Below are 15,698 nucleotides of genomic sequence, written 5' to 3'. Positions count from 1 at the left end.
GATCATGCAGGCTTGAGGTTCAAGGCCACCAGATTCAGGAACAGAAGCAATGACCTTCCCTCTCTCCATCCCTCCCATCTCTTGTCGTGGGATACTCTGTAATTTACAGACCCCTTTTGCAAGTATTGTCTTGTTTGATTTTCATATCAACAAAGTAGGTTTAGAGACTGAGGTGGGATTGTCCCCATTTTACAGATTCAGAAACTGAGGCTCATGTAACTACACCTGTGAGAGGGCAGGACCGCCTCTGAGAGCTGAGGATGCATGGGCTGCAGTGTGTACCTGTGGTGTCAGGAGCAGGCAGCAATGACAGGGAATTTGAATTGGCCACAATGGGAGTGTTGATGCCACAGAAATTGGCAAATGCTGCGGACCAGGCTCCCCATCCCCCCTTGGAGAGCAGGTGTATCAGCTCACGTTAGGAGTATGAATGAGTGTCATAGGGGTAGAATTTTAGGGCCTTGAATTTTTTTTTTTTTTTTTTTTGGTAAACTTTCAGGAGAACCGTGACTCAAGAAGGATGTCATGTGATCCTCTGACTATTAATTGGTAAAGCCAAATTTCATGGAAACCAGTGAAGCCAGTCCTCTTTTCACTGTACTCACATTTCACTAAGGGTGAGAAGGTCCTTAGGGAGAAGTTCCTCAGTGGGATTTGCAGGAAGGTGGCCCAGGACCATCTGAACCTGTAGAGAAAGATAGGACCCTCGATCAGCACCAGTGACCACAGTTGACGCGGCATTGTCTGTGGTGGCTGTTTGACTCCGACGATTTCAGCTTTTTCTACACATCTTCCTTTTCCTCTCTGGTCCAAAAGGAAACTTGGTCCCCCAAGAGTTCGGTAGTTGCGTGCTGGGGGTTAGAGAGAGGCTCTCAACCCATTTCCAGCTCCAGACACTGGGGAGATCCTGAGAGGTGGTCCTAGCCGTGCACGACCCTTCAGAACCAGGCGATGAGGTGGGAGAAGGTCAGCGGTGCCCGCCTGTGGCCAGCACGGCGTCTGAGCGGTGTTTCTGTCCCCGCAGTGAATGGATACCACACGTCAGGGACCCCAGCGCACCCTCCCGAGACTGCCCACATGAGTGTCCGAAAGTCCACCGGTGATTCCCCAGGTAAGGGGTCCTGTTTCGGGAGGTAGGGGGAGCCATTTAGGCAGAGCCAGGGAGGTGTCTTTAGGACGGGGATGCTGTGGGGATCCAGGTGGCTACAGCCCTGTTCTGCCCCAAGTAGAAAGTGGCTGGTGTCCAGGTCGTTCCAGCGTCCCTTCGGGGAGAGCAGACCGCTGTGGTCTGCTGGTTTTCTCTAGAAGCTGAGGGTGGTTTGGATGGGGTGATGGTGATGGAATTACAGCTGTTCCATCCTGCTGTCTGGATTTTGCAGCACTCTGAAGAATGTGGACGAGGCCAGGCCATTTTCCTTTCTACCCACCCTTTTCCCACCCCCAGACTTCACCCAGAATGGAATTGAGTAAAACATTTGATCACATTTAACAGTCTAGCAGAGGGGCAGCAATGGGATGGAAGGCGGTGGGAGTATGTTTTCAGATTCCCAGGCTCCTTTCTCACGTGTCATCTCAGCTGACACTTGTGCAAGCGCATGAGGCAAGTGTCAGCTCGATGGCTGTGTTGCAGGTGAGGTCGCGGAGTCTCAGATCGGTTCAGTGACTCATGCAGGTAGATACGATTACCAAGCGGTCAGACTAGACTTGATGCCAAGTCCCATGTTTCTTCCAGTGGCATTCAGCCGTGTCTGAGGACCTGAGGACTGGTCTTCTGTGGTCCAGCCACGAGTTACCCAGATGTTCCTAACGAAGCCTCCACACCAGCCCTTTCCAGGAGTTAAAATGCCAGGCTCCCAGGGTGGTGGTGGTGATGGTGGTGGTGGTGGTGACAGTAGCTGGTTGTTGTCAACACCGGTGGGTACTACGTGCCATCACTGAGAGGAAGACCCTGTGGTCTGTGATGACGGTTGGCTCAAATGAGACACTTAGCTTTCATGCAGGCAAGAGTGTTAATTCTCAGAAACCTAACTATGTTGTTGTCTTAGGAGGCTGAACGTTGGGCTCAGGTCAGGTCAGTTCAAACTCTGGAAGAGAATTGGGACCTCTTACCTACAAGGCTCCTTATACGCTGATGGGCTTACGAACCACCAGGGTCTCTTATTAGACTGCAGGTTCTGACTCGGGGGTCTAAGGAGGGGGCCTCACGAGCCCCCAGGGGATGCTGGTGTTGCTGGTGGGGGGACCGTGCCTGACCGCCGAGGATCCAGGCAGTCAAGCGTGTCCCCTTCGCCCCCTCTCACAGCACCCCCCACAGCAACTTTGCGTGTTGCCTGCAGGGCCCCCAGGTAGCCTTCTCATCGCAGCCTCTGTCGGTCTGTTTGAAATGAAGGGTATCTGCCGTGTACCTGCGGTGGGTTTCCCTAGGACGCCAGCCGAAGTCGTGCTGTGGTTTACCGGCAGCTCAACAGGCTGGTCTCCCCTGGGCACCATCAGGAAGGATGTTGGAAACTGCCCCTGCTCCCCACCATCATTCTGCCTGCCTTCCCCCCCGGAACACGGCTCCCCCGACCCTGAAAGACTACCAAGTTGTCACCTAACGTTTAAAACCCAGCCTTCTCAGAAGCCAGTCTGACAGTGTGTGCCATGCCTTTGACCCAGGAATTTCCCTTCCAGCATGTTCTTGGGGTACATTCAGGGATTCTGATCTGTGTGTGAGGCTGTCCACTCAAGCTTTATTTTCAGTCTTGCAACACTGGACACAACCTAATTGTCCAACAACAGGGGACGGGTCAAACGGATTATGGCACTGACACCCACCCAGCCAGAGATACCAGGCAGCTGTGAAAAACGCCTTCTTTGGAAGAAAATTGAATGATTCAGGAGAATGCTGAGGCCGTAATATGGAGTGGGAAAGTCAGAACAGAGCTGCGTGTCCAGTCCGTCTCACTTGGGAGGAGGCAGTCTACCCATATGTGGAGACAAGTGGCTAGAAGACAGATAAGCCAGAACGTTGGTGGTGGTCTGTCTGCGTCTCAGACTGCGGTTCTCAGTTAGGGGGCGTCTGGCAGCGTTGGGGGACTCTGTGGTTGTCACAGCTGGGGAGGGGGTGCTGCTGGCACCCGGGCAGTGGGGGCCAGGGATGTTAGCAAGCACCCCACAAGTCGCAGGATGGCCCCACAATGAAGAAGTACCTAGCTTGGAAAAATGCTTGGGGCAGAGGTTGAGACATCTTAGTCTGAGGTGATTTTTTTAAAATACGCTTTTTAGTATTTTTAAAATTTACAAGTTTACTTTTCCAGAAGGCACATACAGTGAGCATTCTAAAGCAAGGAGTTAGAGGCGAGGTGCTGGTCCTGGGCACGCAGGGAAGGGCAGCTCTGGAGAACCAGGCCTGGGTGCTGCTTCAGGACGGGCGGGCTCCAGCGTATTCTGTATAGACGATAAGGTCAAGAGGGTGCGGCACCGTCCAAGTGACCAAAATAAACAGTGCAGGACGCGGAGAGAGCAAAGCCGCGTTCGTTCACTGCTTCCCAGAACTGTAAGGTACGGTGTTATTCTTTTATGCTGTCAAAGGGTCTGTGAACTGCGGAGCTGCCTAACCACAGAGGCGCCAGAGGCCAACCATAGAGACAGGTTAAGCAGGGTTGGCGTTTACGGAGCGCGCTGGCAAATGGTCCCCGGAGTATATACGGCACACTTGAGTGTGCGTGGTATTTACTCCCGCTGCCCCAGGCTGCCGGCTGTAACTAATGGCAGTTACCACCTGATAGTATTTAAAGAATGAGTGAAAGAATGAATGAGTGAATGAATGAACACATGGCCATTGGAGATGCAGGGTCGGGGGTGGGTTAAGCATCTTTCTTTTTCTGTTACCAGCTAGCTGCCCCTCCTTGAGCAAACTAATCAGGAAAATTAGAATTTTGGGCAGGTGGGGGTCGTGTCTAATCTTCATGGAAACCAGGAGTGTGTCTATGCCATCATGGGTGGGGTCTGATGGCTGGGTGCCCAGCAGCCCTGGGGTCGCCTGCCCTTCCCCTCCTTCCCCAGCTCTGGGAGACCTGACAGCTGGGCACAGGTGGTGGTGGTGATCTAGTGCCACCCAGTGGAGCTTTGCAAGTCTGCAGCCCTGGGGCGGGTTGCAGCCCTGCCTGGGTATTGGATATGTGGGGCCCACCTGTTTGGAGGTTGGGGGAATCAGAGGCTGACAGTCTTGCTGGCCTCTGCGGAGACACATTCTAGGCCGTCCCTTGCCTGCCTGTGGCTAGGGTGGTGGGGGCCCTCTTTGATCCCTGCACATGTAAAGGGTGGACAAGGAACCTTCCCATCAGAGCCCAGGCCCTTTTGTGACCCACCTTTCAACTGTTACAGCTTCCATGAGCTGCCCCCCCCCCCCAGGAAGGCTGTCTTTAGACGCAAGAGAGAGGAAAGGGAACAGGACTAAGAGCTTGAAAACTTAAGGGACTTATTGGAGAAGGGAGCTCTAGATGGAGAAGGAGGTGAGATTCTGAGAGCTCATTTGCTTCATGGGGCTCCCCCTTCCCTCCTTAGTAAATATCACATGTTCTATAGAGCATCTCTGTCTTTGCTGGGCACCAAGTCATAGACAGTATAGCCCCTGTCTTGATGGAGGGTAATAGCTGGTCCTGGAGAAAGACTGGAGATAAAGGATTATTTCATTTTGTCAGTGACAGGGCTGGAGGAAGTGTGTGCTCTGAGGACCTGACCAGGTGGTGATGGAAATGTCGGGGATGGACTCTTTAAGAAAAGCTAAGACTGGAAAGATGAGCAAAGGTTTAACTTGGTTAAGAGGTGGTGGTAGGGGAACAGCATTCCAAGTGGAGAGAACAGCATATATGGATGCCTGGAGGCAGGACAGAGAACAGTGATTTCACAGAACCCAGAGAGGCCGAGTAGGGCTGTGGTTTACTCTATTAGCTGGTGTAGGGAGGATGGAAGAGGTGACTGGAGGAGTCCTCAAGGCCTGCTGGGAGCCATTGAGGGGTTTCACGCTGGATCCCACCTGCTGAGAATGTGGGGCCCAGATTATTCACAGAGAAAGGAGACAGGGCTGAGAAGTCATGTGGACCAAGGGCTCACTGGATCGGCCGGGAGTGACCCACTGCAAGTCCACCTGGCACTGCCTTGTGTGTCCCCACTGTCTGTCAGTCCTCACAGTGACAGCAAAGCAGCCCAGGCAAGGCTAGGAAACCAGGCTGGGGAGGGAGCTCAAAAAAAGACGAGGAGAAAAAACTTCTAGAATCAGGAACGGGAAATTTAAAAAACTAACTTTGGTCATGGATATCTGCAAACATATATGAAAGCAGAAGGAATATTATAATAAAGTGCTACGGACCAGTCATGGAACTTCAGCAAATATTCTGCCGGTCTCGTTTCACTTATACTCCCGTCTCCTCTCCCTCTCCCTCTCCTCTCTCTCCCCTCCCCCACCCCCTCACTGGATTCCTTTAAAGCAAATTCATCACGTATTGTTTTAACTGTAAATATTTCAGAACATATCCCTGAGGATGAAGACATAACCACAATACCATTAGCACACTTTACGAAAACATGAACTCAATAGATCATCTAATACGTACGTGTATAAGCCGTGTTTATGCTCCCCAGTTGTCCCCAGAATATCTTTCATAGCTGCTCTTCTCCGCAGCCCAGGCTCCAGTTTTACACGTGGATGCATCAGTTGCTCTCTCTCGCTCTCTTTAGTTTCTCTTTTAAGAACAGCTTTGTGGAGATGTAATTCACATAGCGTACAGTTCACCCGTTTAAAATTGTACAGCGCAGAGGTTTTTAGTCTAGTCTCAGAGTTGTGCATCCAGCATCAAAATCAATTTCAGAACGTTTCCATCACCCCCAGAAGAGTCCCCCTAAGCCTTAGGCGACCACAGATGCGCTTTCTGTGTCCACGTTCGCCTATTCTGGACGTTTCACGCATGTGGGATCATGTCATACGTGGTCTTTGTGTGTGTCTGGTTACCATTTCATCCAGATTCTCGCTTTGTTTAGTCTCTTTTCATCTAGACTCTATTTCCTGCGCATTTGTTCTTTTGTCTTTCCTCACGCTGACTCTTTTAGGGGAGAGTGCGGGTCAGTTGTCTGGTAGAATGACCTACGTTCTTGACTTGGCTGTTCCCTTTTGCTTGGGCTCAGGTTCAGCAGCTCTGGGGGCCTGTGGAATACTTTTCCCTGCAGCCGTCAGGAGACACAGTCCCGGGTTATCAGTGCTTTGTGCATGCGGGGACCCCCAGAGTTCTCCCTGGCACGGGCACGTTTTCCCTTCCGGATGTATTGGCAGCCTCTGGGGTGGCAGGGCGAGGCCGCGTACACATTCTGCTCCGGAGCGACCTTCTCACTCAGAGCTCCGAGCATCCCTGACGCCGCGACCTGAGTCTCTTGACGCTGGGGTTCACAAACGTGGCTTTTGAAGCCCTTATGCATACTTTAATTGGCATTCTGTAAGGAAACACGGCCCTCTCTCCCCCTCCATCTTTTGGACTTAATATTTGGTCATTATTCATACTCATGCTCAGATGGTCCCAAATTTGGCTTGTGGGAGCCCCCTTGAGCTGCCTTCTGTGGCGTCATTCTTTGAACACTGTCTTACCTCCAAGCCCAGTAGGTGTTCCAGGTCCGCCTGGCATTGGGAATTAGCCGTTTCTCCAAGGAGCCTGTAAGGTCCCTTTTAGCTGGACGGTCAGAGATATCAGTCCTCATTCGTCTACTTGCCAGCCAGGGGAGGCCTGGATGGGGCTGAGGGGCTGAGGGCACCGTAAGCAGGGACTCCTCAAAGCTCCCCGCTTTGCCTGACAAGCAGTTGGGTTCCTGAGGCTCATCCTGCCGGGTGCGCCAGGCTGTGCTGGCCCCGGGACGGGGCTGCTGGTACCCTGAGGCTTGCTGGGGGAGCCCCTTTGCGCTTTTTTCTGGGCCTTTCTCTGTAAAGTCCCAACAGCCACTCCCTTCCATTTCACTAGAGACAGAATAAGGCCACGAGTCCCAGAACACCCACGCGAGTGATGCCACCACAGTGCCTGCTCCCAGCTCGACATGGGACTCGGGACAGGAGTGGGCACCCCATGTCTGCTCAGGGACCCTATTGAGTCCTTAATGTAATAACGCTGATTGTGGGACAACAAAGACCCAGAACTGAACTCCCCTTTGTGACCAATGTGGCGTGTTCACCTGGCAGTCCTTAATGTTTCATGCCAGGAGCACCCTAGGTCCGGGGCAAGATGCTGAGGACCTGTGGGGTTGGCAGTACTTGGGATGGTGATTTTCTTGCTGGCAAAGGGAAGACATCAAAAACCAACCCAAAGTCTGAATGGAAGCCAGAACGCAGCCTCCCTGCTCCTGGGGTTGGGAGGGGGCCCAGCACGGAGGTGGCCCAGCACCCCTGCCCACAGTGCTCGTGGTATAGGGCGTGGTATGTTGGACCTGGGGAATTCGGAATAAGATGTCATGTTCTGAATCCTCAGTGCCAGGAGGTGGTCTGCGATCTGCCTTAACTCTGTGCTCCCGGGTGGATTCTGTGGGTTCAGGCAGCACGCGGCGCACGGAATCGCTTACCAGCAGAGGGCAGCTGAGGGGTTAACTCCCCCAGCCACAGCGGGGAGAAGAGGAGGCAGACCTGGTTTGGAGCAGTTTCCTCCGAGCCTGTGCTGGAGGCTTCCTCCAATTTGCCTTCAAGCTGGGGCGCGAGAGACTCCTGCCTGCCTTCTCCCAGAATATGGTGACTTAGGGGGTTAACGGAGCATCCCCGAACTTCCCTGGCAAGGGGCTTTTAACCAGTCCCTCCACCTTCAGGGAAACTGAATGAAAGAGAGGATGTCCAATATGGAGAGCAGCTTTGACGATGTTTCTTGCCTCTCTCCCCAGAACCTGGGATCTTCGTCACCAGGCAAAAAGCAGAGCAAGGAAAACACCATCACGGTAAGCGGCTCCCGCGGAGCGCGCGCAGGTTGGGTGGCAGGATGGGGCTGTGGACCACGGCTGGGCTGTTGCTATGGCAATGCAGACCGCGGAGTGGAAGCGATGCCCAGCCTGTAATCTGGGAAGTTCCAAAGCTTGGATGTAGCGGAAGTTTGCCCCCTGCCTCCCCCACCACCCTCAACCGGCCCTTTGATTTCCCATTTCACTTTTTCTCTCTGGGCAAACAGGTGGAAGGATGGAGGTTGGAATCATGCAGAAGCCATTTTTGCGGGGCTGGCAGGGGAAGGTACGCATGCAGGAGTGGGTTGGAGGGGGTGGACTGTGCTCTGAGCAAGTGCTGTGACATGTAAATTACAGCCACGGCAGGGTGGCTTTTGTGCGGGGTAACTTCTGGAAGACGTCAAAGTTAACAGCAAGAGAATGCGCCCTAAGAATAGAGTTCCTGGGAGTTCCTGACGGGAAGCAGGCAGCCTCTGCCTGGGGTGGCCAGACTGCCTCCCAGGGCCCTTCCATAGCCCGCCAGGCCCCCATCTCTGGCCCCAGGTCAGCCCCGTGCTCCTGAGGGAAAGTGAGCACTGGACGTCAGTGCCCCTCCAGGTAGAGAAATGACTTGTCCAGCTGCTCAAACAGCCAAGAACTTGGAGATGTGAGATGTGTGGTTCTAGGTTTGCGGTTTTGACCCAAGTCTGCAGAGCTGGGGACGGGGAGTCGCTGGCTCAGTCTCCGTCACACACTTCTGGCCATGCTGCTGACCCCCAGGGAGATGGAACTAAGAGTGGGTCCCCTGCCTGGGCTCCTGCAGGCATAAAGTCCTGCTAGGGAGGAAGAAGAGCGTTGGGCAAACAATGGCAATAATAATTGCTGCCATCGCGTGTGCATTTATGATGCGCCAGTGCAGGTGACAGGACCAAGGCAGTGTGGTGACTGTGAACCTGGACTCTGAAGCCAGTGCCAGTCACAGCACCTACCAGCTGGGCAGCAGCCCAGGGCAAGGTTCCCGGTCTCTCAGTGTCCACATCTGTACAATGGGGTGACGGTGAGCGTGCATGTCACAGGAATGGTGTATGGACTGAGTGAGTCTCAACGTGGAAAGCACTTAGCACTTAGCCTGGCACATGGTAAATGCTCAGTTCGCGCTGGTCTCCTCATCACCCTGTTTACAGATGAGGGAACTGAGGCTCAGAGCAGTGCCTCACCCGCAGTCTCACAGCTGGAAAGCATAGGGGTTTGAGACCCACGCTCTCACCCACCAGCAGTGTCCCCGATGGAAGCTGCCCTCCGAGGGCAGGACCAGGTGGCTCAGCCCGCGTGGACCTGGGCCAGGGACAGCTTCCTTGGTACTGGAGCTGATGATGGCCAGGCAGGGCGTGGACAGGTTCACACGGCAGACCTCCCGAGAGCACAGTCTCCATCATCACAAAAAGCCCCAGAATGCTGGGGGCAAAGCAGGAGTTCCCACAGGTTCCTGGAAAGAGGCAGAAAAAAGTACAAGAGAGGGAATATATTAGCATCGTAGAAGAAAAGTGAATCCGAGAGATTGAAAAGCAGTGTCTTATGCCTCCCAGAGTTGCTTAAAAGACCTTTGGGGGTGGTGCCCAGCTCACCGGGAGCGGCCCGAGTCATCTGCTCCGGTCTGCCTTCCAGCCAGAGCTTGGGGCTTTCTCATAGTGGGCCCGCGTCTCCTGGCAACACACCTGGTCCATCCCTGCCTCACCGCCTTCCTGCCTCCTTCCCGCTGCCCTAAATCAGTGCTTCTTACAGGGTAGCCTGCAAACTGGTTGGCATCTGACGCCTCTGGGATGCTTATTTAAGATGCAGATTCCTCAGTAGAATCCTAGGACCTACAGGTGGTCTCTCTGGGGCCAGGCTGGGAACTTTGCATTGTGACCAGCACTCCTAGAGGCTTTAAATAAACACTTGAGCCTCGGGGAATTTTTGCTGGGGAAACTGAAGGAGAGGCACAGGGTGAGTGAGGAGCAGAGCCCTGGAGTTGAACCCGGGGCTGCCGGCTGCCAGCCCAGGTGGCCCCATTTATCTCCAGGGTGGAGACGGGCATCCTTGCTGGCCAGCCGGTGGGGCTGAAGACCTCTGAGCCGCTGCTCGGTCCCTTCCACGGAGCCCTTGCTCTCCCTATGCCGGCCCCTTGCCCAGAGTCCTGACCCTCCAGAGCGCATGGTTGCCCTAGGAGGAGACCCTGCAGGGGAGGAGGCCAGAGCCCAAGCTCCCCTCTCCCCGTGCATCTCCTTAGGCAGTCTGACCCATGGAGCAGAAACTTTGCAGGCCTGCGTGGCGATGGGTGATGCAGCTAGATATCCGAGTCTGGCCAGCAGTGCAGTCAAGAAGCTCCCCAACTGACCTGGGCCAGGAACAAGTTTTGAAGAGGCAGACACGTGGGCTTCTTGACAGCGTTGGGGCCTCCCCCCGCGCAGGGCTGCTGTGAGTGGGCTTGACTGGGAGTGACGGGCACTCACGGCAGGTTCCAGCCCTCGGCACAAACGTGATGCATCAGAATCTGGAGGATTCCAGAAAGAATGGTAGACAGTAAGGCCACCCAGCCATGCTCCTGTCCTAGAAAGAGGAATCTGGGGACTCCCGTGGTTCTGCGCTTCCCGGTGTGGCCAGTCTGGGACCTCAGGACCTGAAGTGGGAACCAGAGGATGGGGTGTAAGTACTCAGGGCATTTCTGTTCTGCTTCCACGGATCGTAGCTCTGGCTTTTGCCTCTGCCACACCCTCCCAGGTTAGCTTCCTGCCAGGAGGACATATGCAAAGTGCTGGAAAGATCTAGCCTAGTGCGTGGCCCCAAGTAGCCATTCAACAAATGTTTGCATGGACTGTGATCAAGCAAGTGTTCCATTGCACAGCATCGTGGTTGAGTGCTTGAGCTCTGCAGTCAGCCCAGTCTGGGTGCAGATACTTCTGTGATCCTCAGTTAATAAAATGAGGCCAATGTGACCCAGCTCGTGGTGTTGCCAGGAAGATGAAGTGAGAATGCACCTAAAGCTCTTGGCAGGAATTCTCCCAGGAATCCCACAATGGGGCCGATGAGGTGCAGTTCTCGAGATGCCCACCAGGGGGTGCAGGGCTCTGGGAGGATTCAGGGAAACTGTGGTGGGGTTGCTGGGTGTGAGAAACCCCAAAACCAGAGTTGACAGGGGTGGGGACAGGCACCCGGGGAGGGAGGTGCACTGGCCAGTCCATCCAAGGACTGGTGTCCTCAGAGAGGGGGCAGAAGCCACAAGAGGGATGAGGCCTTACCCTCCCCTAACCCCTCTCCCCCACCCCCAATCTCTCTCCTCCAGTGGTTGTTACAGGGCCACTTGTGGGGACCCCCCTCAACACACACACAGCCCAACCTTCTAGACCCTGGCCAGGGCACTCTAGAAAACCTTTATACCCACTGCTGCGTACCTTCAACCTCCCGCTTCCATGATTCTTAATGCCCAGTGTAATGTCGTAGTTAATTTATCATTAAATTTGCTTGAAATTTTCATGGACCACGTTATTAAGCAAAATAAAGATGGGCTGTGACCATTGTTATTGTTGAAACAAGAATCGGAAATAAGGAACATGTGAAACTTTGGAATCCAGCTCTGGTTTCCAGAAGGAAACCCACCTCTGGACACACTTTGGGGTGTCAGCCCCAAAAAGAGGGTGTGGGGAGACCATTGTCTGAGCTGGGCATTGGGAGGCTGGCCCTCCCCTGAGCAGGTTCCTGCAGGCCAGTGACACCTTGGGTGGCTGCAGGTGTGGCATTGGGAGAAAACTCCCCACCCTGGTTGGGGTTGCAGGGGTCCCTCCCGCCTCCACCTTGACCTTGGTAAAACTCCATGCTCCCCATCTCCAGGGATCTCTGGGTCATTCCTGCCCCTGATGCTTCCTCCCGTGGCCTGCTTCCCTCCAGAGCGGGAATCTCCGCCCTCACGTCGGCTGGGTGTCAGTATCTGGGAGGCAGGGGCTCTTTGCTTGGCTGGGACTTCTCCTGTGTTCTCCCCTCAGGACCACAAGTGAGGCCTGTGCCCCTGAGAGCCAAGGGGCCTAGATTTACCTCCAGCTGCCCTGAGCCCCTGAACCAGAGACCATGGCTGGGGGCCTGTGGGCCCAACTCAGCCGACAGGGGTTGGTTTGGCTTGCACGGTGTTGATGACGATGATAAACCTTGAATTAATTGCCAGCATTTAAACACTGAGACACTTCCTATAAAAAGCCCGATTCTCAGCATCTGTCAAATTATCATGTCAGCTGACAACCCTGGACTCCTCATTCCGGCTTGACAGCAGTTGGTGGGAGCTGAAGGGGATCAGGCCCCTAGACAGACCTTCACAGGCTCCATCCCCCACCCCGTCCTTCCCAAAACGGAGGCTGGTCACCCCTCAACTCGAGCTGCAGCTTCCGTGACATCCAGCACCTCCTTGTTTGTGTGGCTGCCAGGCATCAGAGTCCGCAGCTTCTGTTCAAAACCTCGGGGATTTTCTGCGCTGTTCTTGCCTTGAACATCTGACGGCTCCCATGTTGGCAGGTGCTGGGGCTGCAATGGGTGTTAAAGACTGACAGGGCTCAGGCTTTGCCTTCCTGAGGCCCGCGGCTCCCAAAACAAATTAGCCGGCTCCCCCTGGAGTGGATCTAGGGCTTGAAGCAACATCCGTGGGGTCAGCGGCAAAGCCACTTCCACCGAGCGGGGAAGCCAGGGGCATCGTCAACGTGCTCGGGCATGAAAGGCTGAGACAGAGCCCAGGAGCCCCTGCACTGCCCTCTCCTGGGCTCGGGCCAGCCCCGGGCATGCACCCTGGAGTAGAATTTAAACTCCCCTGTTCCTAGAATATATGTTGTGAGATAAAATTCACAAGGCAGCCTCTCACCCAGGATGCTCAGCCACTTAATTCCTTTCCCTGGAAGCAGATGAAAATGTTACCAGTTTCCAGAAATAAACCAACTGTGTATCTTTTCCTTCCTCCTTTTCTTTTTTGCACTAAGGTGGCAAACAATAAATACGTTGTACATCGTGCTCTTCCGCCACCCACCCACCCACCGTGTAAGAACGTGCTCACATCCTTCAGCACAGATGCAGTCCCCGTTAGTGTCGGCCTCACACTTTTTAACCATTCACCTGTTAATGGGCAGTGGAGTCGGGGTCCAGTCTTTGCTACAAATCGAGCCGTGGTGAAGAACGCGTACGTGTGACCACACCCAGAGGACAGAGTCTTAGAAGGGCAGCCGCTGGATGGAAGGCTCTGGACGTTTGCCGTGTAGACAGACCCTGTCCCGCTGCTCTCTAGAGAATTTGTATCAGTTTCAGCCCCTCTTGGGGGCACAGGGTGAGTGCTGGCCGCTGGAGCGTCCCGGGACCCCTGTGTGAGTTCTCTAGCAAGCTGGCCCTAAAAGGAGGCGTCTTTAGTGCTGTGTCCTGGAACCAAAGCCTTCATGGCTTCTCCCAACCCTCTAGTCAAACCATTTTCTTCCCTGTTCTGTGCCCTCCAGATAAACTGCGTGACCTTTCCTCACCCAGACACGATGCCAGAGCAACAGCTGCTGAAGCCAACCGAGTGGAGCTACTGCGACTACTTCTGGGTGAGCGGTGCCTCAGTTCCCCCTGCACTGTGGCCCCAGGGACCAGGAGTGGACACCCAGGAGAGGCGGGAGGGGCCTTGAGCTCAAAGTGGAGTGACGTCTCCGGATGAAACTTCACGGGTTGGCAGTCGGTTGAGCACCTGAGGTGGGAACTTGAGACCCACTTGGAGTCCAGATCATTCCACGAATCTCAAAGTCAACAGAGTTTTCATTCCTGAAAACATGCAAACCCCACCCAGAATGCTGGAGGGTCACTTTGTCCCTTAGTGATGGCAGGAGAGCAGGATCAACCTCATTAAAGGAGCCTGGGCTCCACACCTGCTCTGTCACTCTTGTTGGTGACCTGGGACAAGTGCTTCTCCTCCTGGACTGTTTCCATCAAAGTCACGAGGAGGCTGGGCACATGGATCTGGGGGGAGCTGCAACTTTAAGAATTCTGTGGTCCCAGAGCCTTGGCAAATCGTTTAACGGGGACAGAGTTTCCGTTGTGCAGGATAGAAAAGTTCTGGAGAGGGATGATGGTGACAATTGCGCAACAACATGAATGTGCTTAATGCCACTAAGCTGTGCACTTAGAAATGGTTGAGATGGTAAATTTCATGTGTATTTTTCCTCGATTAAATAAATGCCTTTTGGTGAAATGCAGAGTCCTACTCAGAAGCTCTGGGGATAGCCTTAGATATTTGCATTTTAAAGTTAACAATCACTTTTAAAATACAATCACCCCATTCTGGAATCAGATACCAGTGAATAGCACACCTAAAAAAAAAATTAACTTTTGCAAAGGCCCCAGGGAACAAGAAATAAAATTTTTAAAAATTGTTTTTCACCACCGTGCAAAATGGATTGTATCTACGCTGTTTTTAGATTCGCTAACCGAGTGTTGGACAAGAGTGCTTTTTAATTCCTACCAAATCTCTTAGGCTTTAAAAGATAGTGGAAGATTCCTGTTGCCCCAGCTGTGTGTCTTCCAGATCTGAGATCTGGGCAGAGGCAGCAAACAGGATAGAGATGGCTCTGGGTTTGACACCTTTGGGGCGGGGATGAGCAGGGATCAGAGACTTCATAGGCTCTCCGGGTCTGTTGAGTTTTACTCAGTTTGCAGTAGGAAGGTGCTGGGGGGTTGAAGTGGGAAGAAGGTGTGATCTGATTTATCTGTGTTGTGCTGGCAGGGCTGTATGTAAGCAGCCAGGAGTGCCTGTTAGCAGGCGGGTGGGGGACACCGGGAAAGATGGTGGCGGCTGCGGAGATGGAGAGACGCGGCTGGGCTTGGAGACATCATCCATAAAGAGGGTGCAGGAAACAGAGCGTGCGGGGAGACTGGCTCGAGCCCCGGGAATGGGCACCCAAGGAGCCGGAGTCAGCTTGTGGGGTATCGTGTAGGGGTGTCGGGGAGCCAAGGGGACTGTGTGATCCTGCCACTCGCTGGTCAGCCTCATCCAGTTCTCACCTTGATTCCCGCTCTCCTGGGACTCTGAAACTTAGCTCAGGGTTTCACCCCCCTGACCGCCAAGACCTTTTCCTCTCACAGAAATCTCTCTGCTGACCCAGTTATTAAAGCCCACATCTTGCTGGTTTTTCCCAGTGTGGACAAAGCACTGCTTAAGCACCAAGGAACGTGGGGGAGCCGGGGCACCAGGGGGGCCACGAGTTGGGGCAGCTGGCACTGCCGCCCCTGTACTTCCTCTCAGGCTGAGGCTGGGGTTACTAGGGGCGTCCAACTCCCTTCTGGGGCCTGTCCTCCCTACGCTGCACTCCTCCTGGCTCCAGGTGCCGGTGTCACCTAGACACTCAGGACTCTGTTTCCTTCCTAGGCGGATAAGAAGGACCCGCAAGGCAATGGCACTGTGGCTGGGTTTGAACTGCTGCTTCAGAAACAGCTGAAGGGCAAACAGATGCAGAAGGAAATGTCGGAGTTCATCCGGGAAAGGTGAGGCCTGGGCCCACCCAGCTCTGGGGGCTGGTGACCACCTTGGACCCTCAGCCTGAGGGAGTGAGCAGCAGGGGCTGAGCACCTCACACCCAGCACTTCGGTTAGTGCACAGGGCAACGCAGGACTGGAGCCGCAGACTCACAGCCCTGGGGACATGTCTGGCCAGCAGATGTGTTGCTTTGGCCTATGTAGTGTTTTTAAAGATTTGAACCGACTTTTTAAAAAAAACATTGGTAGGTTTCGCATTGAAATCTGGA

General features: G+C 54.0%; 1 protein-coding gene across 12 annotated transcripts in view; it reads left to right on the top strand.

Annotated features, from left to right (window-relative positions):
* The window catches only part of GAS7 (growth arrest specific 7), a 187,819-nt gene that overhangs the window by 148,510 nt on the left and 23,611 nt on the right, over nt 1-15,698 (top strand). For 6 of the 12 annotated variants that reach the window (XM_032498797.1, XM_032498805.1, XM_032498806.1 and 3 more), the window contains exons 4-6: nt 7,888-7,941; nt 13,419-13,508; nt 15,323-15,438. In XM_032498797.1, the coding sequence (XP_032354688.1) occupies nt 7,888-7,941; nt 13,419-13,508; nt 15,323-15,438 (260 nt within the window). Of the gene's footprint in view, nt 1-1,024; nt 1,108-7,881; nt 7,942-13,418; nt 13,509-15,322; nt 15,439-15,698 lie in introns of all 12 variants that reach the window. The other 6 variants (XM_032498800.1, XM_032498801.1, XM_032498799.1 and 3 more) reach the window with 2 other exon arrangements.

The sequence above is a fragment of the Camelus ferus genome, chromosome 16, assembly GCF_009834535.1.
Source record: "Camelus ferus isolate YT-003-E chromosome 16, BCGSAC_Cfer_1.0, whole genome shotgun sequence".
NCBI classification, from domain to species: Eukaryota; Metazoa; Chordata; class Mammalia; order Artiodactyla; family Camelidae; genus Camelus; species Camelus ferus.
The sequence above is the reverse complement of the archived record's forward strand: the minus strand, read 5'-3'. Positions and strand labels throughout refer to the sequence as shown.